This window comes from Cnephaeus nilssonii (assembly GCF_951640355.1).
Source record: "Cnephaeus nilssonii genome assembly, chromosome: 8".
In the NCBI taxonomy this organism is placed as follows: Eukaryota; Metazoa; Chordata; class Mammalia; order Chiroptera; family Vespertilionidae; genus Cnephaeus; species Cnephaeus nilssonii.
Genome location: NC_137079.1, coordinates 43,460,686 through 43,485,018, shown reverse-complemented (window position 1 = coordinate 43,485,018; position 24,333 = coordinate 43,460,686). Strand labels below are relative to the sequence as shown.

The window sequence follows — 24,333 nt, the reverse complement described above, 5'->3', positions numbered from 1 at the left end:
GGCGCCCCTTTGGTTCGCCAGGAGAGAGCGCACTGCCCGCCCGGCTTCCATGCAGTGCCACTGGGTGGCCCAGAGGCCCACACTGCGCCCCGGCCTGCAGCGTCCAGCCAAGTTCACCGCATCTTCGCATGGGAACTCAGGCATGGTGATTCAGGCGGAGGGGGGTGCACAGGCAGGTGGGGGCCCAGGTGCTGCCCAGGGCCCAGAGGTCAGCTGGGACCCGCCCTTCCACGCCAGACACTTGTGCTTCAATCGCCAGCCAGGCCTAGAGACTGCACCCATGCACGAATTTCGTGCACCAGGCCTCTAGTAAATAAATAAAATAGGGAGACATGGTTAACGGTAGGGGAAGCTACTTTAGAGTAGGGGTGACGAGGCAGAGCTCCAAGAGGAAGCCAGGTGTGGCCCAAGGCTCAAAAAACAAGAACAGTATGTTCCAAGCAAAGATATCAGCAAGTGCAGAAGCCCTAAGGCTAAAGCACTTCCAGAAAAAGCCTGAAACGGGAAGCATTTCCCAGTAAATCAGCAGAGATAATAGAAGGAGGTCCTGCAGATGGGACCGAATCAGGGAACCCAGGAGAGATGTCTGGGCTTCAGATCCTGGAGGAGAGCAAACCTGGCTAGTATCTTCCACTCACCTCACAGGGTTAATAATAATTGAGGAATAAAAAAACTGGATCAGATTGGAACTGGACCAAGATCACACAGCCGTTCACCAGCCAAGACAGCCACCTAGAGTGCAAGCTCACCGGAGCAACTGGCTTCCTCAGCCTCTGGTGGCCGTCTCAGCACACCCCAAGGGTACAGAGAGCCACCAGGCCCCTCAGAGTCCTCAGCCCGCCCCAAAGGCACTGGGGTCAGCTTATTGTGTGTAAGCTAGCTAATGCGGTGAAGGGCTAAGTCATCTCAGAGGCCTTCCAGCCTCTGCACCCAGGACTTCCCTGGTTCCCGGAGAGCTCACCAACGCCTCCTCACCTTGCTCTCCCCGCCTCACACCTCCCAAGTAAGCGCTCACTGACGACTGCCTTCGCTGGCCAGACTCACACACCTTCAGGAGACCCCTTTAGGTAAGGTCTCTCCAGCCACTCGAACTGGACCACAGATGCGAGACCTTCCCAGTGACTGTCCATGTTCGCCCAGCTCTCGCAGCCCAGTAGACCAACCACCCAAGACTCCCACCACCTGGCCTGCCAGGTGTCACCCCAAGATCCGAGCACTCTCCCTGTAGCTTACACGGCCATCATTCTTCCAGACAAAGCACAGGCCGGGGGTTGTGTTGTGAGGATACCTGCTCAAGTGGGGATAGTAATAGGTATTCACTAGTCAATACCCTTGATACACGTTTAGCAAATACTGACATCACCCTGTCCAGTTCCTGAGCATGCTCCATGGCTTGGGGGAGTATTTTATGGAATATGAACTTCAGCTCAGTGGGAGTGATAATGTTATTTTATTACCCAACCTCCGCAGGTACTCTTAGGAATAAAATGGAGTGCTGTTAATCATTACAATGTGGTTAGGGGTGGAGTTAGAGCCACCTGGTACAGGTGAAAAGAAAAAAAAAAATTTTAACTTCTTGAGAAGAGTTCTACAACCTTGGGCAATAAAAATTTTTACTATTGCCCTGGCTGGTTTGGCTCAGTGGATAGAGCATCAGCCTATGGACTGAAGGGTCATGGGTTCGATTCCGGTCAAGGGCACATGGTTGTGGGCTTGATCCCCAGTTGGGGGCGCGCAGGAGGCAGCCAATCAATGACTGTCTCTCATCACTGATGTTTCTATCTCTCTCTCCCCCTCCCTTCCTCTCTGAAATCAATAAAAATATATATATTTTTTTTAATTTTTACTATTGATGATTTCATATCAAATCGAGGTGTGTGTGTGCTTTACCCTTTTGGGGGGAGTGGAAGGAGGAAGCTGCTACACCAAATCATTTCCTTCCCAAATAAAAAGACGAGTACAACACACAGAGTCACGGCCTGTGAGGAGACCCAGATACAATAAACACAACCCCCTCCCCTTTCTCTACAATCTAACCAAATGCTATAATCCATCAGGAACCAGGGGACACTTGGGAAATAAAGACTGGGCCTGAACACCGACACCAGATTGCTAGTCCTAGAAAAAGAAATCATCCCTTAGTGAGATACACTTTTGGAGGTGCCCGTCTTACGGTGTTTAATAAGGACAGGGAAATTTCTGCAGAAGGTTCCACAAGCACACCTGTTCCACGAAGCCGCTCCTGGATCACCTGGGCTCCTCCAGCGAACACCTGTCTGAATGTAACTCCCTCCTCCACCTTCCAAAGATCTTTGCAGGGGATTTCAACGCGTGAGGCTGGGAATCAGACAGCCCTGCCCCCTTCCATTTACTAAGCTGTTTGGCTTTGGGCTCAAAATTGAACCTCTGCCCGTCAGTTCCCTCAGCTGGAGGCAATAACCTCTCTGCACCTGTTCGCTCAGCTGGAGGCAATGGAAGTGACCACTTGGCAAACTGCTTATAAATGTTAATCATGGACAGGAGCATTCTACTTTGCTTATAGGAATTTGCATAGTAAGGTAGAAAACTGTTCAACAAAGTCTCAGCAGGTGCTGGAGTGGTCAGAACGGCTGTGCCCAAGATAAGGGGGACACAGCCTCTGACTTCAGAGAGGGATGGGAGCTGGAAAAGATAGGGGGAGAGGAGCAAGGGCCTCCCCCTGATAATCAACCAAAATCTTCAAAATCACCAAGTGTCACTATGTGTAGATTTTTGTGGAAACCAGTAAATGGGGCTGACTTTCTGAGGGGGCGAGGGGAGAGAAGAGAGCTCATGAGAACACAGGAGATGGCAGCGAGGCCTGGGGAAGTGAGCAGAGAGCACAGAACAGGCAGGAAGTGTGGAGGGGACCTCAGGCCAAGCTCGCCAGCTCCCCGGAGCCGCAGGGCCCAGCTGAGGTGGCTGCCTGGTTTCCTGCCCTGTGGCCACCACCCTGGAAGGACACACAGCCTCACTCATGCCCGCGTTCTGCACATGCTTGGCAGGGTCGTCCTTCAACAAACAAGGTGCTGCATCAGTGTTCCTGTCCACCTTTTACTTCCTTAAAATGCTTGCCAGGAATTGGATCTAAATATGTGAGAGGGAGAAAACCACGGAACTTAGGCTTTGAACCAGACCTCTGTGTGGCCCTGGGCTAGTTTCCCACCTGTCACCACTTCTTAAAGTAAAACTTTCCAAGAGAATTAGCCCACGGTGATAGGGAATCAGGAGGCCGAGCTGCTCAGTTGCCCCGAAGAATTCCGTTTAACTGGCACAACCCTCACCCGCCTCGCACACTGCCTTTTCCATGACCCTACGTCATTCCGTAGTAGCTGCTGTTTTCTCATTTTGTCTGCCCTCAATAGAAACGCCAATTCCCAGAAACGAAAGGCCATTAAAGTCCCCTTTCTATGTTTGTGAGTGGGCTCCTCGGTAGGGTTCCTTCCGGTTGCACCTCATCCTTCCTGGAAAGGTTTCTTAGAAAATGTGCCTGGGCTACAGGAAAGGAATCCCTCCCGGGGAACACAGCCTTGAGGAATTTCCCTTCCAAAGACTTCAATTAACTCTCTGAGTGGCTCCTGGCGGAGATTACCAAAATCCACTGGAGGGACTGATTTTCTCTTTCTAACTTTTGTCTTAAGGAAAAGCTTGGACTACATTATATTCTAAATGGGGAGAGGAAAGGAGATTGAGTTTGCCTGGGAGAACAATAAAGCCACCTTTTTTATTTTTTTATTTTTTTATTTTTTTTTATTTTTTTTTTTTGGCTATTAATACAGGATACACTGAAGACTTGTATGGGGTTTTCCCAAAAGCAAAATAATTTGGTAAATTTGCATATAGACTGTAAAAGAGTAAGTTCAAAGCATGAGTCTGAGTTACCTCATAGCCTGAAAGAACAAAACAGCTTACACTGGATAGCCTTATGCCAAAGACGCGCCCACCTGGTGCTGGGGAACCAACAGCAACAATGAGTAATCTATTTCACTAGCAACACTTACACTTGGGACGCCCAGACTGCCTGTCCAGGGACAGATGCTCTCCTCCTAAGCAGAGCACTCTGAAGGGTTCCTGGGGATTGGGGCTCCACATCTGACGAGTTTTAGGGATTTTCCTGAATTCAATTAAAAAAATGAGGAGGCAGGTCTATAATGAGGTCGACTAGAGGCGATCAGAATCTTTGGTAAGTTCAATCCAATAGAGGACAAACTACAATACAGAGCAGCTCTGATCCATGGCAACCAGTGGCGTCAACTCCAACAAAGACTTCTAGGGGGCATGTGGGTGTTTTAGCTGCTTGGGCTACCGTAATAAAGTGCTACAGTTGGGGGCGCTTAAACAACAGAAATCTATTCTCACAATTCCAGTTCCACAGGCTCGAGGTGTGAGATGAAGAGCCAGGCCTGGAGAAGGAAGTTGCCAGGAGGAGCTGTCTTGAGCAGCTTCAGCCACATTGCTCTGGCAGGTGTAATAACATCACCTTACAATTTTCAAAGGGCTTCCACCAACAGTGACCCTGTTCTTGACATGAATTATACTTCTCTTTGCTGCTTTCTTTTTTCTTAATTTCTGTGGGACAGTTACTAACAGGTCACTTCTCCATTCCTCAGAGATGGATGTTACACATTGCCCTATTTCCTCACCAAGCCCTGCCGACTTGCCCTGCCTGCTTGGTTCTAAGTGGGGGAGGAAAATAAGTGTATAGAACTTTATTCATTTTTTACACTTAAAATATAATTTTTGGAATACACCATGAGTAGGTTTAATCTCCCCAACTTGTAGAAGAGGATACTGAAGCCCAGAGGGGTTAAGCGTCTCACCTGTGGTCACAGCTAACAAGTGCAAGATCATGGACTAGGACCTGGATCTTCTGGCTCCAGTCTGATGCTCTCTCCATAATACCCAGCTTGCTCCTATCTAAAGTAGAGGTGTCAGCAATTCCAAATTAGAAAAGGGGCTACTAAAAGGGTCCAGGGATGAGTATCCCCATGATCCCTGCACAAAGCAAGCCTCCTTCCTCCCCAATCACTTGCCGAGTCCCCACAGGGATGAATAAGCCCCACAGTGCCAGCTGGTCTCATGCTTTGAGAGGAACCTGAAAAGGCTAAAGCAATAACTTAAAATTACTGAATACGCCTATTAAGTGCAAGATGCTCGGCTAGGTGCTGAGAGATAAAGATGTAAAAGACAATGGTTTCTGCCTTCAAAGAGCTAGCAACTTATTTTTAAAAGTCACAGGAATAAAGACTTAACACTTGATCATTTAAAACAAAAACATAATAAAAGAGTGAATTTTGCAGTAATCCCCACTGTACCCACTTGCTGAGGGCCAAATATGTAGCAGTCACTTATAGGTGCTCTGCCAGGTAACATCCATTAAGAATGCATTATCTGTTTTACAGATGAACAAACTGTGTTGCTCAATGAATACTCAAAATTCGTATAAAAGCCACTTTCAGATTCTGTGACAATGAGACCCCTCCAGGCCCAGCCTAAAGTTCTAAGCCACAGATAAATCTCCCTTTTACCAATTTAAAACAGGACAGACACGTTTCACACCATCAAAAAAGATAAGGGAGGAAGGAGGAAGGGGAGGGAGGGGAGAAGGGTGTACACTGCCTAGCTGAAGAATCCTTCAACAGGAGCCATTCAAAGAAGTAGCCAATTGGGTTTATGACATAATCTGTCACATCTTGGCCAATAAAACACACTAATGAAAGTCTGCAAATAAAAGCAGTTTATTAGGTGAGCAATTTTATATTCACGAGCTTTTAATTGACGAGTGTGAGATTTCCACTCACTTACCCTCATAAACTCAATGAATCTGGGCATCCTTGTCTGACCAGGATAAGGACATAAAACAGTGACACGGAGGCTGAAGCTCATGCTCTGTAATTTGTCAGACCTGACTCAATCCAGAGCTCCACTATGTCCCACCTGGGTAAAATGAGGACAATGCCCGCGGCCACAAGAGGTTACCACAGGATCCAAGGACCGAGTGTCTTTAAGATATCTGCACTGGACACGCCCCCTTCCTTCCCAATAGGGATGAGCAAGCCCCACGGTGCTTATCCTTTGAGAGGAATCAGAAAAGGGGTGGGGGATAAGGGCAGTTTGGAACCTTGGCCAGAAAAATGGAAATATGCACAGCACAGAAATGTGTTTGATTTTTATTCAGGGGTTCTTAGTCTTCATTGTGCATCTCATAGGAAACCTTCTAAAAATACTGATGCCAGCCCTAGCTGGTTTGGCTCAGTGGATAGAGCATTAGCCTGCATACTGAAGGGTCCTGGGTTCGATTACAGTCAAGGGCACATGCCTGGGTTGCTGGCTCCATCCCCAGTAGGGGGCGTGCAGGAGGCAGCTGATCAGATTCTCTCTCATCATTGATGTTTGTCTCTCCCTCTCCCTTCCTCTCTGAAATCAATAAAAATATATTTTTAAAAGTAAAATAAATACCGATGCCAGCACTCTATTCCCAGAGACGATTCCAACTGGTGTATGAAGGAACCAGGTGCTCGAATTTTATGGCAGCCCAAGTAAAACTCAATCATAGTGAAGGTTGAGAAACTTCTGTGTATTAACTAATTAGAACTTAAGACAAAATAGAGCTAACAAGCTTAATAGAAATCATACCCGTCAATCATTTGAAGGAGGCAATTTGTTATTAATTTATGAAAGACGGCACCAAGAGCCAGCTTGTGTTCATTAAGAGGAAATCATGTCTAACCAATGGGCACAGACAACAGGGGGGTGAGGGCATGAGGGGAGAGGGGTTGGGGGGGGGGGGGATAATGGGAGGATAAGGACACATGTAATACCTTAATCAATAAAGAAACTAAAAAAAAAAAGAGGAAATCATGCCAAACTGACCTCAATTTTTTTTTTGTAGAGTTTCAGAATGACTGCCCAACAGATACAATACCTCTGGATCCCATAAGACAGATGGCATGACCTCTCCCAACACCTGTAGACAAATTAATCTACTGCCCACTGTGATCATTAGCAGATCAGCCACAACTTAGGAGACAGATCCAGGACCTGCCCTTTCTAGTGGTCAGGCTACAGAAGCACTCAAATAACTTTCAACAGGCAACAATGAGATGCTAAACTTTAACATCAACAAAATGAACTTAAATAGGGATAAAGGAGTAGTTTGGGGATACACCCCACAGACAATGAGGTCAGTTAATTGTGTGTCCAAATATCTCCACTGTATGCACTGCTGCTGATGCCCACATTTTATCTCCAGCCCAGACTTCTTCCCTGTCGATTCATGACCAATTGCCTACTCAACCTCTCCACTTGAATGTGTAGCAGGCATCTCAAACTCAATGTGGTCAAACCCAAACTCCTGGACTTCTCCAACCTGTTCCTCCTACAGCAGTGGTTCTCAGCCTTTCCAATGCCGCGACCCTTTAATACAGGTCCTCATGTTGTGGTGACCCCCAACCATAAAATTATTTTCATTGCTACTTCATAACTGTAATTTTGGTACTGTTATGAATCGTAATAGGCGACCCTGCTAGCGGTTCTCAACCTGTGGTTGCGACCCGCAGGTTGAGAACCGCTGCTGTAGAGCCTAAGACCATCGGAAAACACAGATATTTACATTACGATTCATAACAGTAGCAAAATTACAGTTATGAAGTAGCAACGAAAATAATTTTTTGGTTGGGGGTCACCACAATATGAGGAACTGTATTAAAGGGTCGCGGCATTCAAAAGGTTGAGAACCACTGTCCTACAGGCTTCAGCATCTCATCTAACAGTGACTCCATCCTTCCCTGGGTTTGCTCAGGCCAAACCCATGGAGACAACTTCGACTCTCTTCTCAAGTCCCACACTCTGTCTAGCACCAAAGATGCTCAGCTTCACCTTCAAATAAGCTCTTCCCTATATCCTACTACTCGCCACTACCCTCCTACCATCCTGGTCAAAGCCACTATCATCAGTTGCCTGAACTGCTGTGAAATCTCCTGCCAGTCTCCCTGCATCTATGTGCTCATGATTTTCCTTACTTTAGTCCAGCCTCAATACAGCTACCAGGTTGATCTTACTAAATCCTTAGCAGACTATGTTACATCTCTTCTGAAAAGTGGTCCCACTTGACCAACAAGGTCCTCAAAATCTCTTCTTGCATTGGCCATTCCCCCACCTCCTTGCTCACCTTCTCTGTGAAGCTCGCCCTGGCCACGCTGCCTAAAACTGCCGTCTCCCTTCCCAGTACATACACTCACTCCTAACCCCTTTCCCTGCCTTATTTCTTCTCCTTATAACTCATAACTGACATACTACAATTTACTTATTCATTTTATTTAGTGTTTCTTTTAATATATTTTTATTTATTTCAGAGAGGAAGGGAGGGAGAAAGATAGAAACATCAATGAGAATTACTGGTCAACTGCTTCCCGCATGCCCCCTTATTGGGGGATCTAGCCAAAACCTGGGCATGTGCCTTGCTTGGGAATCAAACCGTGACCTCCTGGGTTCATGGGTCAACACTCAACCATTGAGCCACACTGGCCAGGCTTGTTTAGTGTCTCTCTCACTAGAACAGCGGTCGCCAACCTTCCGAACCTCACGGACCACCAGTGGTCCGCGGACCACCGGTTGGCGACCACTGCACTAGAATTTAAGTCCCATGAAGAGAGGGACTGAATGGGTTAAGGCTGCCTGTCACTACTTGAGCCAATTAAGCAGAGACAGGGTTGAATCATATACGAGCATTTTATTTTCCAGTATTGCCCGCAATATGGGAAAGCAGCAGGTCACCCACAAAAATCTCTCTGCAACCTCCCTGCCCCCCATTAAGCCAGCTGCTTATATTGGGTAGGATAAAGATTACATGGGGAGCCCTGGCTGGTTTGGCTCAGTAGATAGAGTGTCAGCCTGGGGACTGAAGGGTCCCGGGTTTGATTTAGGTCAAGGGCACGTACCTTAGTTGCAGGTTCCTCCTGCATGTACCTTGGTTGCAGGAGGCAACCAATCAATGTTTCTCACATCGATGTTTCTCTGTCTCTCCCTCTCCTACTCTCTCTGAAAAATCAATGGAAAAAATATCCTTGAGTAAAGATTAACTAAAAAATAAATAAATAAAGCTTTTAAAAAGAAAGAAAGATTACATGGGGAAATAGGCAAAAGGAATAAGAATGGGTATGCAAAATGGGTACTACAGGCACGGGGAAGTAGGCATTGTGGGCTGGGGCGAGACTCCATTGTTTGGGCAACCAGGTTGTTAATCTTTCCATGATAATAGGCAGTTCTCAATGAGAGTGAACCTCATTCAAGGTTGACTCCCAGGTCCCAGGAGCACACAACTCCCAGCCAGGTTAGAATGTAATAAGAACAAAACAATCAATGTTAACAGAGCACGATTACTATTTCTTATAATATAGCTAGTCCCCAGTATTCTACTTCTGCCCCTAACACGATGGCCCTGAAAAGGCAGAATAGTTACAAGATCTGCCTCACCTCATCAGAAAGGTCCCATTGTGTGAGGAATGATGGAAGATGATGCTTGGAAAGCAAATTCTGCAGGATCCTGAATGCTGCTTAGAGATTTACTCTTGAGCGTAGCAAGAAGTTTTTAAGCAGGAGGATGGCACGGACTTTTAAGAGAAAGACACGTAGCAGTAAGACCCTCTGAAAGGAAGAGAAGCCAAGAGTGTAAGCTGAGGTGGGAGCAGGGGCATGTTTGAAGTTGAATCAACAGGATTTGATGTCAGCAGATGAGGGTGAAGAAGAACTGACAGGTTCACATCTTAAGAACTGGGTGGATAGCGATGCTAAAATCCCACAAGGCAATTCAGAAGGCAGCATAATGAAACACAGGAAAGCATTCTTCAGATGCATGCATATGCAAAGAGCATGTCCATTCACTAACAAGACTTTTAAATGTCTCCTGGATAAAAATCAGCATATTCACTTTTTTGTTCGGTCAACCAGCATTTACACTGCTGGCTTCCAGGTGTGCTAAGGATATGCGTGGAATCCCAGCAGGACCCTGTGACTGCCTAAGTATGTGGCTCCTGACAAGTTGCCCAGCCGCTCTAGACCTGGATTTCCTCATTTATGAAGTAAGCATTTCACAAGATGCCTGCCTCATAGGATTGCTTGAGGATTCAATGAGACAATAAAAGTAAAACAGTGAGCAAAATTCTGAGCCCAGAGGAAGCATTCAAAAGATGTTAGTGATTATCAGCATTGTTATCTAAATAGATCCACCTCTGGGGACTACCTGCCAACCTAAGTGCCCTCAAGTAACTTAAAACACAGATTCCACACATCCCACCCAGACCTGCCACAACCAGGATGATCTGGGGGGAGGATGGAAACAGGTCTGCGTCTACATTATTAATAGCATATCAGAGAATACTGCGGAAGTAGAGAAACAGGAGTTTTAATATCTGAAGAAAATATTAAGCTTAACCTCAGCTGACTTCCATTTTCAGTTATTTCTATGTATTTAAGTTATTTCTATGTATAGCATACCCAGAGATACTATACCGGTTTGATTCCAAACCACTATAATAGTGAGCCATAATAACTGTATTCAGTTATTTCTATGTATAGCATACTCAGAGATACTATACCGGTTTGATTCCAAACCACTATGATAGTGAGCCATAATCTTTTTTGTTGGCAGAGGGTCTTGTCTTCAATTTATTAAAAAAAAAAAAAAGCAACATTTGTGAAGCGCAATAAAGGGAAGTGTAAAAAAACAAAACAAAACAAAAAAAACCAGGGTACACCTGTACAGATAAAGAGAGCTCATAAGGATTAATCTTTAAATGGATCTACCACTTATCTTCCTTTCTTCAGATATCCCCTGGCCATACGAGGCCTTAACTCTGGGCTGGAGTTGCATTTACGATCACCTCTATTCTTCCAATTTTAAGGCTCAGAGATCACTTGCATGTAGCCACACAGAATTTGCAGCACTGAAGATAAGACCTGAGTCCAACCTGTTCAAAAGCCCAGACTTTCCCACTGCCTCTACTGGCATCTACCTCTATGCTATTCATCAACACAAAAACACAAAATATCTGCAGGGGCTTAGAGCTCACATGAAGAGGAAGCGCACAAAAGCATCCTCCTGGTAAGAGGGACACGGTTCCCAGGTCCCATTGAAAAGTGGCAGGTGTGACTTGGGATGAAGGCTCACGCGGTACAAGGAGGCCCTGTGCTCCACACCCCACAGAGCAGGTGTCCCCTGGGACAGTGGTCGGCAAACTCATTAGTCAACAGAGCCAAATATCAACAGTACAACGACTGAAATTTCTTTTGAGAGCCAAAAACCGACTTCTGCGCATGGGCCACGAAGTTTCAATCGCACTGTCCGTGCACGCCCGCACGTGGTATTTTGTGGAAGAGCCACACTCAAGGGGCCAAAGAGCCGCATGAGGCTCGCGAGCCGCAGTTTGCCGGCCCCTGCTCTAGGAGATACACAGGAGAAAGAGGAGTTCCTGGCAGGGGTCAGAAAGGCAAATTATCTACTTGACACAACTGAATGGACACTAGTTCACACCTCCCAGACAGACCAGATGCAGGAATATAAAGACACACACACACAAAAAAAAAAAAATCAAGAATGAACCACAGGCCCTAGCTGGTTTGGCCAGTGGATAGAGCATCGGTCCGTCGACCTATGAACCAGGAGGAGGTCACAGTTTGATTTCCAGTCAGGGCACATGCAGGCTCAACCCCAGTAGGGGTTATGCCGGAGGCAGCTGATCAATTATTCTCTCTCATCTCTCTTTTTCTCCCTCTCCCTTCCTCTCTGAAATCAATAAAAACATATTTAATTTAAAAAAAGAATAACCCACCCTAACCAGTTAGGCTCAGTAGATAGAGCATCGGCCTGCAGACTGAAAAGGTCTGAGGTTCGATTCTGGTCAAGGGCATGTACCTTGGTTGCGGGCACATCCCCAGTAGGAGGTGTGCAGGAGGCAGCTGATCGATGTTTCTCTCTCATCGATGTTTCTAACTATCTCTCTCCCTTCCTCTCTGTAAAAAATCAATTAAAAAAAGAAACCATCATTTAAAAATAATAATAATAATAAAATAAATAATAATAATAATAATAAAAGAACCCATAGGAGATACTTGTAAAATTTGTTACGTTGTTTATTTCACGGCAGGGATTTAGTAGGGACTTAGTAGTAAATTTCTATACACCTTTGGGATGTTCTGCCTCTTGTTTGCCAAAACTCATCAAATTAAACCTTAAGAAAGAGGAACAGGCTAAGGCTGGAGAAAGAGCCCTGGAAAGCTCCCCCAGCCTCCACCTACCTTTGGATTTCCAACTGCTAACAAAGAGCAAGAGGTATTCCGAAAATGGTGCAAAAACCCTAGTTTAACATTAAACATTTCTATGCATTCACCATCACCATAGAGAGGGCTGGATACAGCCAACCTCTCTAAGCCACCCTAGCACTCAGCCATTTGCATTTCTCCCTCATGTCATCAGCTTTCTCTGGGAAGAGTCTCCAGAGAGTGTGTCCTGACACCAGTGGCAGTCTCCACAGCAGCATTCGCTTTCCTGAGCCAGCTGCAGGGGAGGAAGCGTTTAACCACTCTGGTTTGCCCAAGGCATCTGGCCCAAGCCCTCCTAAACCCCCATTTCTGGAAACAGGTCCTGCACTGCTACTCCCCAACCTGCTGACCTCTGGGATAAGGGTGGACAGAAAAATACAGAGCACAGAGCACACACACACACTCACGCACAGGTTGCCCAGTAGGGGAGAGGGCTATCACCAGGGAGTCTCGGGGGAAATGGGCAATCTAGTGCCCAGCTGGACACAATTCACAAGCTTGGCCACTTATTTCCAATAATGGGGAAGAGGAAGAATTATTCCATAAACCATGATGGGAAAATGAGCTGTTTGGGGGGTGGGAGGGGGGCGCTATCTCAGTAAAAGAAGTTCCAGGTGCCTTTATTGTTAGAAATGACACAAGAAAGCTAAAATGCTCATGGAGACTTAGATGGTGCTGAGATATTTTTAAAGAACATTACAAAAGCTCAGTTTAATGAACCATATATATAAGTTTTAAGATATCTGAACTAAGTTAAGAGACAAATGAAAATCTGAAAAAATATTATAAGCCCTATTACAAATAAATTCACATTGAAACTAGTGTTTTTAACCTTTCTACTTAGAAAAATAATTTGTGTACTCAAAGTTGACAATGAGTGGCTTAAGCACATAAACCACTAGTAAGAGGGCAAATTGGTCAAATCCTGTTAGAAAACAACTTGGCTTTCCACCAGTTGCTCTACTTTTAGAAATACAGAAAAAAAGGAAAGATGCAAGGAAAATATGAACATGGATGTACATTATTACATCATCGTACACAGAAACAAACTGTTCAACAGAAGTGAAAGACTGCATTAAACTATCACCATGAAATAGCCTATTTTGAAGATGAATGCCATAAAGAAATGTTAACCATAGGAATTAAGGGATCAGGATCAAAACCAGTTTTATAGAAAAGATGTGTGCACCCTCGGGTGTGCTTAAAGGGGTTTCAAGAGAAGGCTTAAGAGACCGCCAAAGCATCAGCACCTGTCACTTGGCTAACAGAACTAAGTCATCCTTTTCCTTTCTTCTTTTTCTATAGTTTGGAATTTCTTTTTGTTTGTTTGTTTTCGGTTACCTTCTAGCAGGTTTTTTGGAATTTCTTGCAGAAATAGAAAAACATACATTCTCTTAAAAAATCCACAGCAGTTACCAATAGCCAATAATGTACAATTCCTCTTAGACCCCAAGTCCAAATGTGCTGTGAAAACACCAAAACCCCGGTAAGGTCATCTGTATACAAGTCAGTGAGCTAGTTATCGGTATCTTTAAGATAAGCAGCTACAAGTTTACAAGTTTAGAAAGCAGATGAAATTTGAGAAGTTGGAAATTTGGTTGTTGTTCTCTTCAAGGTGGGCCTTGTCTCCAGGCAGCACTTCCTCCTGGCTGGGCTCATTTCAGCCTTCACGCCTGCAGCCAGAGGGGTACACAAGAAAATCACTAAGGTGCCCCAGACTTTTAAAATTCCTCCAACTGCAGAAGGTAAAAAAATACAGGATAGCAACTGTGACCAACAATTGACTTCACAAACACTGGCCTTTTTTTAAACTATAATACCGGAATGACAATGGAGGAGTGGCTTAAAACAGAGAGTCAGTCTCAACTTTCCATGAGAATTACTTGGAGTGCTAGTTTAAACCCTGCTCGGGGGGCCGAGTTTCCAATTTTACAGAATTGCTGTGGAATGGGTGCACTGAACTTGCATTTCTAACAAGGCTCCCTGGTGATGTGGATGAGGCAGATGTGGATGCCATACTTGGAGAACAGCTGCCCTAAACTGTAGGGCCTAAAGGAAGGTAATAGATGTTTCCTGCGGCCCGACCACCTCACAACTCCAGTCGATAAGAACAACAGTGCGTATAGAATGCCTTCTCCACGGACTGAAGAACAAGTGTCCCAAGAGAAGCAGCTCAGCACAGCGGTTTGGAACACAGGCCAGGACACCGGGCGGCCTGGTTTGGGATGCTGCTCCACACCACTTACTGGCTATGTGATCCTGGGCAACTCACTCAACCTCTCTGGTTCAGCGCCTTCAGGAGGAAAACAGGTAACTGCTCCTTCCCCTCCAGCAGGGAAACCAGAAATGAATGCCTACTCAAGTCATTCAAGAGAAGTCCTCACCTTCCCATTGCCATGTACAAACATTTCCAAAATCCACAAATAGGACGTGCTTCCAGAGCGCCTGGCCCTGCCTAAAGTTAAGGAGATGTTTGCCTCCTTCGTTATAATTTATAATAAGCGGACATATCCTTCCTCCCCTTTCATTTAGGGAAGGGCACCAAACAGCCGAGGTCTGTTCCACACACACGCCGAGTACACGGCAATCAACGCCAGCGCAGGAGGATCCCCTAGGAATCTCTTCGGATGTGTGGGAAAGACGAAAGGAGGGTTAGGGTCGAGAAACAAAAGATCTAACCATCAACCAAGTGTGATTCAAGTCCAAGGGTTCAGGCCCACCGAGTTCCTAGTGCCGGCTCCTCGAGGTAAAACTGAAGAGCTTCACCTCTGCGGGCGGACTTGCACCTGTGTGTGTCCACCCAGCTCAAGGACCTTTCCGTGGCTTTAGGACCACAGGACTCCCGGGAAGAACCCACTACCTGCCTCAAGACCCTGAATTGCTTCCCTAGAGGCTAGAGATCCCTATAAAACCTCTCCCCGTTGTAGACCTCCAAGGTGGGAGTGGATATATTCGCAATTGGAAAGGGGCTGGTGGTCAAGGGCGTACTCCAGTCATGGCTCTGTGTGTCTCAGGCAAAAGAAAGCCGTGTCCAAGCGTCTCCACTCTTTAAATAAATAAGAAAGCGTTGTTAACCCACACGAAATTTGCCACCACTAAGTACTAGGGCACGCAGTGTGAAACATACATGAAGAGAGAGGGTAAGAGACAGGCACGGTCCCGGACACGGAGGGAGCCGGCGGAGTTGGAACTGGGCTGTCCCCTAAGGAATATCGGAAGAGGTGGGGTCACTCTTGGGAGATGGCAATGGTCCAGGGCACTAATTTGGCTTTGGTTGAAGTGAGTTACCAAGCAAGCTGTTCCTAAGCTGCTTGCTTAGAAAGAAAGAAAAGGGTGTAGCTTTAGTTCCGAAGTGCAAATCCCTGAGCCTCAGGGGAGGGGGCGCCGGCTAAGGTTGGCGGGGTGGGGAGATCCAGTCTGTTCTCCCGCGGGGCAACCTCCTTCTCCTTCTCCTCCTCCTCCTCCTCCTCCCAGGCGAGCGGCACGGCAGGGAGACCCAGCGGCCGCACCATCAGGACTCCGGGGCCCCCTCCGGGGCCTGCTCCCGCCCGCCCCGCTCGCCGGGGTGCCGGCGGGAAGCACGCGGCCGGCGTGGGGCGGCCCCGTCCGCAGCCAGAAGCGCCGGTGGAGAGCGCTCGCTGGTTCAGACCCGGTCCCCACCCCCAGAGGCAGGCGCACGCGGCGGCGGGATGACAAGCTCGGGCGGGGGCGCTCACCAGAAGAACACGCGCGAGCAGAGGTTGGCGTTCTGCAGCGGGTTGGGCTTCACCTCCGCGTACACCGGCAACATCTTGCCGGCCGCGCGGCCGCCAGCCGGGGTGGCGCGCGCTGCTCCGGCGGCGACGTGTCCCCGCTGCTCCTGGAGACGCCGGCGGGGATGCTGCAGCTCGGGCCGCCTCGCCGGTCCGCTCGGCTGGCGGCGCAAAATCACCCGCTTCCGGGAGGAGAGTCCAGTGGCCCGCCCCGTCCCCGCCTCCCGCGCCCAGGCCGCCGCCGCCGCCGCTGCTGCCGCTGCTGCTTCAGTCCCCAACGCCCCCGCCTGGAGCCGGGAGTCGGAGCCGAGAGGCGGCGGGGTCCACGGAGGGGAGCGGGAGGCCGGGCCGACGCTGCCGGGGGCCACGCGCTGATGCGAGGCGAGGCCGGGGCGCTGTTGGATCGAGATGGTAGGGGGGCCACGGGCCCTGTGCCCCGGGACCAGAGGCCCACGTGCTCACACCTGGTCGCACACTTGACGGAGTTCGGGCTCCGACCTAAGGCACCAGCTAAGCAGAGAAGGGAGGCGCCGGCTCTGCCCGCCCCCGCTGCTCAGGAACGCCCCCTCGGCTGCGGTTTCGGGAGACCTGCCGAAAGCTGCCAGATGGCCCTGAGCCGGCGCCTTCTAAGCTCGCTGCCCTCTTTGGGCCCAAACAAGGGTGCTGTGGGAGGTCCCCCAACCTGGGAGCGAATGTCTGACCTGGACAACAGATTATCTTTGTAGAGCCGCAACACGTAAACAAAGGTCACAACATTAGAAGAACTCAGAATTTGGAAGATGAAAGCATGCTGTCATCTCACGTGTTGCGTTATGCTGAGGACCTCTGTGAGCTTTTTGCTGCCCTCTTAGATTGGGAAAGGAATATGGGGAGAGAGAGAGAGTGCATTGAGAATGAAAAGGGGATCACATGCTAACCTGACAAGCTCAGGGGAGGCCTGTGTGGTGGCCTTGCAACCTCAGAGACCTAAAGTAACCACAAAGAATGGTCTGAAATTAAAATTCTTTTAATTAAAAAGCAGTCTGTGGTGGGTAGTCATGTCCTAGGCCAGTATCTTCCCTGACAAAGATCAACTTTGACCTTAACTGAGCCTATTGTCTTTTTGCATCTACAATATCATACCTTTGGAACGGCAGGGTAACTTCCCCTTTCTCCCCCTCCCCCTCACCCCCGACCCTCTCAGGGCACAATCAATGCACCAGGGCAGAGACCACAAATTCCCTCATTGCTATTGTTACCCTGTTAATTGTTGACTGTTAACTAATCTGTACTCACCTATGTAAAAGAAGCTTGTATCTGTCATTTTACTTTTTTTAAATTTATTTTTATTGATTTCAGAGAGGAAAGAAGAGTGAAAGATAGAAACATCAATGATGAGAATCATTGATCAGCTGCCTCCTGCACACCCCACACTGGGGATTGAGCCTACCACCCAGGCATGTACCCTGACTGGTAATCAAACTATGACTTCCTGATTCATAGGTCGAGACTCAACCACTGAACCACCCCGGCTTGACTCATTTTACTTTTTATCCAATCCCTGAGGTTTCCTCCACTAATCTATTGCCAATGTATTTCATGTGAACCACTTAAGTCTCTTCTTTTGACTGTGGTGTATAAAACAATGTGCAAAACTGCCATTCTCTGAAGCACTACCTCAATCTGTTGAGATTCTGCTTCCTGGCAATTGTCTACAGTTTGGCTCAAATCTCAACTCACAAAAATTCTGTACAAGGTTCAAATGTTTAAGTTAATAGCATTATGATTTCTTTCACCCTGTTCTCAGAACCTAGTGACCTAGTGAAGAATAGCAAGTGGTACATGCTTTTCTGAACACCAGTCATGTGCACTTCTGGGGTCCTTACCTCACTTTTTATATATATATATATATATATATATATATATATATATATATATATATATTTTATTGATTTTTTTACAGAGAGGAAGAGAGAGGGATAGAGAGTTAGAAACATCGATGAGAGAGAAACATTGATCAGCTGCCTCCTGCACACCCCCCACTGGGGATGTGCCCACAACCAAGATACATGCCCTTGACCGGAATCGAACCTGGGACCTTTTAGTCCGCAGGCCAATGCTCTATCCACTGAGCCAAACCAGTTTTGGCCCTCACTTTTTTTTTTTTTTAATATGTTTTTACTAGAGGCCCAGTGCACGACATTCGTGCACTGGAGGGGAGTCCCTCAGCCCAGCCTGCACCCTCTCACAGTCTGGGACCCCCGTGGGGAGCTGGCCTAAGCCAGCAGGCAGACATCTCCTGAGGGGTACTTAGCGCTGCCACAAAGCAACAAGCCCAACTTCTGGCTGAGCGGCACTCCCCCTGTGGGAGCCCTCTGACCACCAGGGGGCAGCTCCTGCATTGAGCGTCTGCCCCCTGGTAGTCAGTGCACATCATAGGGACTGCCTGTTCCATGGTTCAGTCAATTTGCATATTAGCCTTTTATTATATAGTATTGATTTCAGAGAGGAAGGGAGAGGGAGAGAGAAATAGAAACATCAATGATGAGAGATAATCATTGATTGGCTGTATCTTGCACATCCTTCACTGGGGATCGAGCTCACAACCCTGGCATATGCCCTTGACCGGAATCAAACCCAGGACTCTTCAGTCTGCAGGCTGACGCTCTATCCACTAAGCCAGTGGTCAGCAAACTCATTAGTCAACAGAGTGGCAAACCACGGCTTGCCGCATGTGGCTCTTGGTATGCCGACCACTGCACTAAGTCAAACCAGCTAGAGCCTTACTTCACTTTTAACTGTGATAATGCCTGAATCAAGAAGGTATTATCCCTATTTTACAGATGAAAAAGATGAGGTTCAAGGAAAAAACTTGTCCAAGGTCTGTCCTGGCCAGTTTGGCTCAGTGGATACAGCGTTGGCTTGCGGACTGAAGGGCCCCGGGTTCAATTCCGGTCAAGGACACCTGCCTGGGTTTCAGGCTCATCTCCAGTATCTCCAGTGTGAGGCATGCAGGAGGCAGCTGATCAGTGATTCTCTCTCATCATTTTTTTTTTTTTTTTTTTTTTTTTTTTTTTTTGTGTTTTATTTTTTTTTATTTATTTTTTTTTTTTTAAATTTCTTTATTGATTAAGGTGTCACATATTTGTCCTCATCCCCCCATTCCCATCCCACACCCCTCCCCTTGGATGCCCCAACCCTCTGTTGAACTTAAGCATTGGTTAGGCTCATATGCATGCACACAAGACCTTTGGTTGATCTCTCCCCCCTCCCCCCACCCTCCCCTATCCTCCCTCTGAGGCCCGATAGTCCGATCGATGCCTCCTTGTTTCTGGTTCTGTTCTTGTTCATCAGTCTATGTTGTTCATCATTTCCCCTAGATGAGCGAAATCATGTGTCACTAGAGATATACTTATAAGAATTGAATGTGCGACGAGCAATAATAGTTATGCTGACAGGCAAATGAATCAGTCTGTAGTGAGTTTCTTTCTGGACCAACAGTTCTTTTGAGACCCAATATCAATGTCCACCAGTTCCCTATGAGTACATGTCGGCACTGACCCCTCAGCTCTGGATGGTGGACAAATGGTGGTAATGCAGGTCCGACTCCCTCTGGTTTGGTCTCGGCCGGACCCAGGGGCACTGATTCACCCGGATCCAGGGGCCCACGGCCTCACCCGGACCCGGGGCCAGGCTCACCCGGATCCAGGGGCCCACGGCCTCACCCGGACCCGGGGCCGCGCTCACCCGGATCCAGGGACCCACGGCCTCACCCGGACCCGGGGCCAGGCCCACCCGGATCCAGGGGCCCACGGCCTCACCCGGACCCGGGGCCAGGCTCACCCGGATCCAGGGAGCCACGGCCCCCCCCGGACCCGGGGCCAGGCCCACCCGGATCCAGGGGCCCGCGGCCCCCCCCGGACCCGGGGCCAGGCCCACCCGGATCCAGGGGCCCGCGGCCCCACCCGGACCCGGGGCTCTCTCATCATTGATGTTGCTATCTCTCTCTCCCTCTCCCTTCCTCTCTGAAATCAATAAAAATGTATATATTTTTTTAAAACTTGTCCAAGGTCTTAGAGTCAGTAAATGATGAAACCCGATTGAGACTCAGCTCCACAGACCAGCATGGTCTGGATAGTCAGTGTAGGAAATTGGCCTCTGTGATCCATCTCCCACATAGTCAACTTTTAATGGAACCGGTTACTGAATTTCCCCAGGGCACACAGAATGGAGGGAGGGAAGAGGAAAGAAGAACAAAGACATGTGGACAAGAGCCAACCTCATGGTGGAAACACCTGCCTCAACTAGACAGGGGGAGGTGGAGATAACTAGAAAAGGCCCAATCTTTTTAAGGGGCCCAATGTGAGACAATAAGACCTAGGTGAGGTGTGAGGAAACAGGTGACCCCATGTACTCAGCTCATGAGGAACTGAAGGAGGGACTGGACAAAGAAGCTGTGATTGCTACTCCCTGTATGCCAGCACAACCGGATGGACACCCGCTCTCCAGAACGTATTAAAAGTCTCATTTTCGCCATACTTCTGTCTCCGAGTCTGTTATTTGAATTTGGACAGGTGAGCATTTCTCAGTCAGTGTGCATGAAAAGTGCCCAGAACCCACTGTTTGAAATTGGACTGTCAACAAATCAACAAACGACACGTGCTGGTGAGGATGTGGAGAAAAAAAGGAACCCTCGTGCACTGCTGGTGGGAATGCAGACTGGTGCAGCCACTGTGGGAGACATTATGGAGATTCCTCAAAATTTTTTTAAATGGAACTCTCATTCAACCCAGTAATCCCACTTATGGGAATATATCCCAAGAAACCAGAAACACCAGTCAGAAAGGACATATGCACCTCTATGTTCATAGCAGCACAATTTACCATAGCTAAGATTTGGAAACAGCCTAAGTGCCCATCGGCAGATGAGTGGATTAAAAAACTGTGGTACATCTACACAGTGGAATACTACGATGCTATAATAAAAGAAGGAACTTTTACCATTTGCAACAGCATGGATGGGCCTGGAGAGCATTATGCTAAGCGAAATAAGCCAGTCGGAGAAAGATAAATATTACATGATATCACTCATATGTGGGATATAATGAACAACATAAACTGATGAACAAAAATAGATCCAGAGACTAAGAAACACTGATCAGATGGTCCAACCTCAGAGAGAAGGCAGGTGTGTGTGTGTGTGTGGCGGGGGGGCAGGTAAGAGATCAACCAAAGAACTTGTATGCATGCATATAAGCATAACCAATGGACACGAACACTGGGGCTGTGGAGGCTTGTCCTGGATGGCAGGAGTGGCGGTGTGGGGGGGGGGGGGGGGGGGGGGGGAGTCAATCAGGGATAAAGGAGACAAATGTAATACTTTAAACAATTAAAAAAAAGAAGAAATTGGACTGAAAGAACAAAATCTTGGACTCCCACTCATAAGTCCCTAGTTATTTCGTGTCATCAGCAGCTTCTCTTCCCTTCAACCCTAAATAAAAGATCAAAGGATACAAGTTCATGATGTTTACAGAATTACTTTATTTTTCTATGATAATTACCCATGTGCCTTGGCTAAAATACTTTCAGTTGTGCAAGATGAATAAGTTCTACAGACCTACTAGTAGTGTACAGCACTGTGACTATAGTTGACAACAGTGTGTATTTGAAATTTGCTAAGGGTGTAAATTTTGAGTGACCTCAACATAAAAAAGGAAAATGGTTAAGATGTTAAATGACAGATATGTTGACTGGCTTGGTTGTGAATATTTCACAATGTATATGTACAGTAAGTATGTGGTTTACAACTTAAATAAATACAATTTTTAATTGTCAGTTATACCTCAATAAAACTGTAGGGGGAAAATGGCTTTTAAAGAAAGCCTGACTGTATTCAAACATTTTTTATAAGGCAAATTGTTAGTAATTTTTAAATGATGAGTGATGGGGTGGGTATTATACTTTTTAAAATGTTTATTGTTGCCCTAACCGGTGTGGCTCAGTGGATAGAGCGTCGGCCTGCGGACTGAAAGGTCCCGGGTTCGATTCCGGTCAAGGGCACATGCCCGGGTTGCAGACTCGATCCCCAGTGGGGAGCATGCAGGAGGCAGCCGATCCATGATTCTCTCTCATCATGGATGTTTCTCTCCCTCTCCCTTCCTCTCTGACATCAATAAAAAATATATATTTTTTAAAAATGTTTATTGTTGAGATTATTACAGATGTCCCCCAACCCTCCCTTTGCTCCCTTCACGAAGACCCAACTCCCCTCCCCCCCTCGCCCCGACTCCCCCATCTCCCTCTGGCTCTAACCACATTGTTGTCTGTGTCCATGTGCTATGTATATATGTTCTTTGGCTATTTTCTTCACATTTTTTCATACCACCCTGCCCCACCTCCCCTATTATACTATTTTCTTGATATTTCAAGTATGTTTGAGAATTTCAATTATAGAAAGGAAGATGATTAGAACTGAATATTATAAGAAATCTATGGTTATTCAATTACCTATCTTTATATGTTAGCTCTTTCTCATAATGCAGTCTATAAACCTAAATAATCAGCCCTCGCCTGATTTTAAAGTTCTCTTTGAATTTCCCTAAATTTTCCAGCCCTGTAAGTCAAGCATGTCAAACTCACAGCCTGCCGGCCACATGCAGCCCACAATGAATATTTTTGTGGCCCAGCCAATATAATGGTATGAGCAGTTATTTCCAATTATGAAAGGAAATAAGTCTCCTGGCAGATCCAGAATTACTGACATTATTCATCTTGGGTCAGTTTTAAAAGTAATCACTATGAACAAGATTTCCCTCGAAGTAGGAAAGATAGTAGCAGAGAAGAGAAGCAAGTGTCAGGAAAAAAACGTGAATTTTATCCTTGCTTTCATTGCCATCATTGCTTATCATTGCTATCATTACTTTTCAAAATAAACCTATGTTTCTATGAAAATTGAAGCTTTTATTTTGCAGCCCACATAAACTTAAACCTTGTTTATTTGGCTCCTGTTAGCCTTTGAGTTTGACATGCTTGCTGTAAATGCTCAGCTACCAGTTCTACTTCAAAGATGAATCACTTACTAAAGTTAGAAGTCTAGTGACTTCCCTTGTCAGACTGCCCCAAACTACTCTTCCTACTTCCTGTAGGATTATTATGAGCCTTACATCTTATGAGTGCACTTTTAAAACCTGAGGTAACATACAAATAAAAGGGTAGGAGCTTTTTTTCACTCATTCAACAAATGTGTAGTGAATGTCTTCTGGGTGCATGACCACTAGGCCAAGCACAGAACTTGCTAAGCTCTATCTTCACTCTTTTTTTGTTTTTTAATATATTTTTATTGATTTCAGAGTGGAAGGGAGAGGGAGAGAGAAATAGAAACATCAATGATGAGAGAGAATCATTGACCGGCTGCCTCCTGCATGCCCCCTACTGGGGATTGAGCCCACAACCTGGGCATGCACCCTTGACCAGAATTGAACCCGGGATCCTTCAGTCCGCAGGTTGACGCTCAGCTCTATCAAATAGTTCAATACTATAACTAAAAAGACAATAAGAAATATCAGAAAGAATGTGGGAAAATTAGAATCCTCATATATTGCTGGTAGTAATGTGAAATAAGACAGCAGCAACATTACCATATAACCCAGAAATTCCATTCCTAGGTATCTACCCAAGATAAATTAAAACATTCACACAAAAACATACACATGTCATAGTAGCACTATTAATAAAAGCTAAAAAGTAGGGGAGGTGTGGGGACTAAGTGTCCATCAACGGATGATTGGATAAATAAGATGTGGTATTACATACAATGGAATATTATTTGACAGTCTACAAAAAGGAATAAAATACTGATGCATGCTATAACATGGATGAACATTGAAAATATCAATCCAAGTGAATGAAGTCAGTCATTGACTCTAGTAAGGATGACTAAAGAATGTCTAACCCGGCCAAAGTGGCTCAGTGGTTGAGCATCCATCTATGAACCAGGGGTCACAGTTCAATAGCCGGTCAGGGCACATGCCCAGGTTGTGGGCTCCATCCCCAGTGGGGGGGCATGCAGGAAGCAGCCGATCCATGATTCTCTCTCATCATTGATGTTTCTATCTCTCCCTTTCTCTCTGAAATCAATAAAAAATATATTTTGTTTAAACTAACATGTATGGAGAGATGCAGTCTTGTTGTATTTGACAATTCATTCCCAAATAAACTTCGGGGGCATATGATACAAATTTGGGCCTTTACAATGTATAAATTACTA

The 24,333-nt window shown here is 46.6% G+C and overlaps 1 protein-coding gene across 3 annotated transcripts in view; it reads right to left on the bottom strand.

Annotated features, from left to right (window-relative positions):
• ABCC4 (ATP binding cassette subfamily C member 4 (PEL blood group)) overlaps positions 1-16,517 on the bottom strand; it is a 229,762-nt gene extending 213,245 nt beyond the window's left edge. For 2 of the 3 annotated variants that reach the window (XM_079778943.1, XM_079778945.1), the window contains exon 1: positions 16,053-16,265. In XM_079778943.1, coding sequence (XP_079635069.1) covers positions 16,053-16,126 — 74 coding nt within the window. In that variant the 5' untranslated portion in view covers positions 16,127-16,265. Of the gene's footprint in view, positions 1-16,052 lie in introns of all 3 variants that reach the window. The other variant, XM_079778944.1, reaches the window with a different exon arrangement.
• Positions 16,518-24,333: the final 7,816 nt, after the last annotated feature.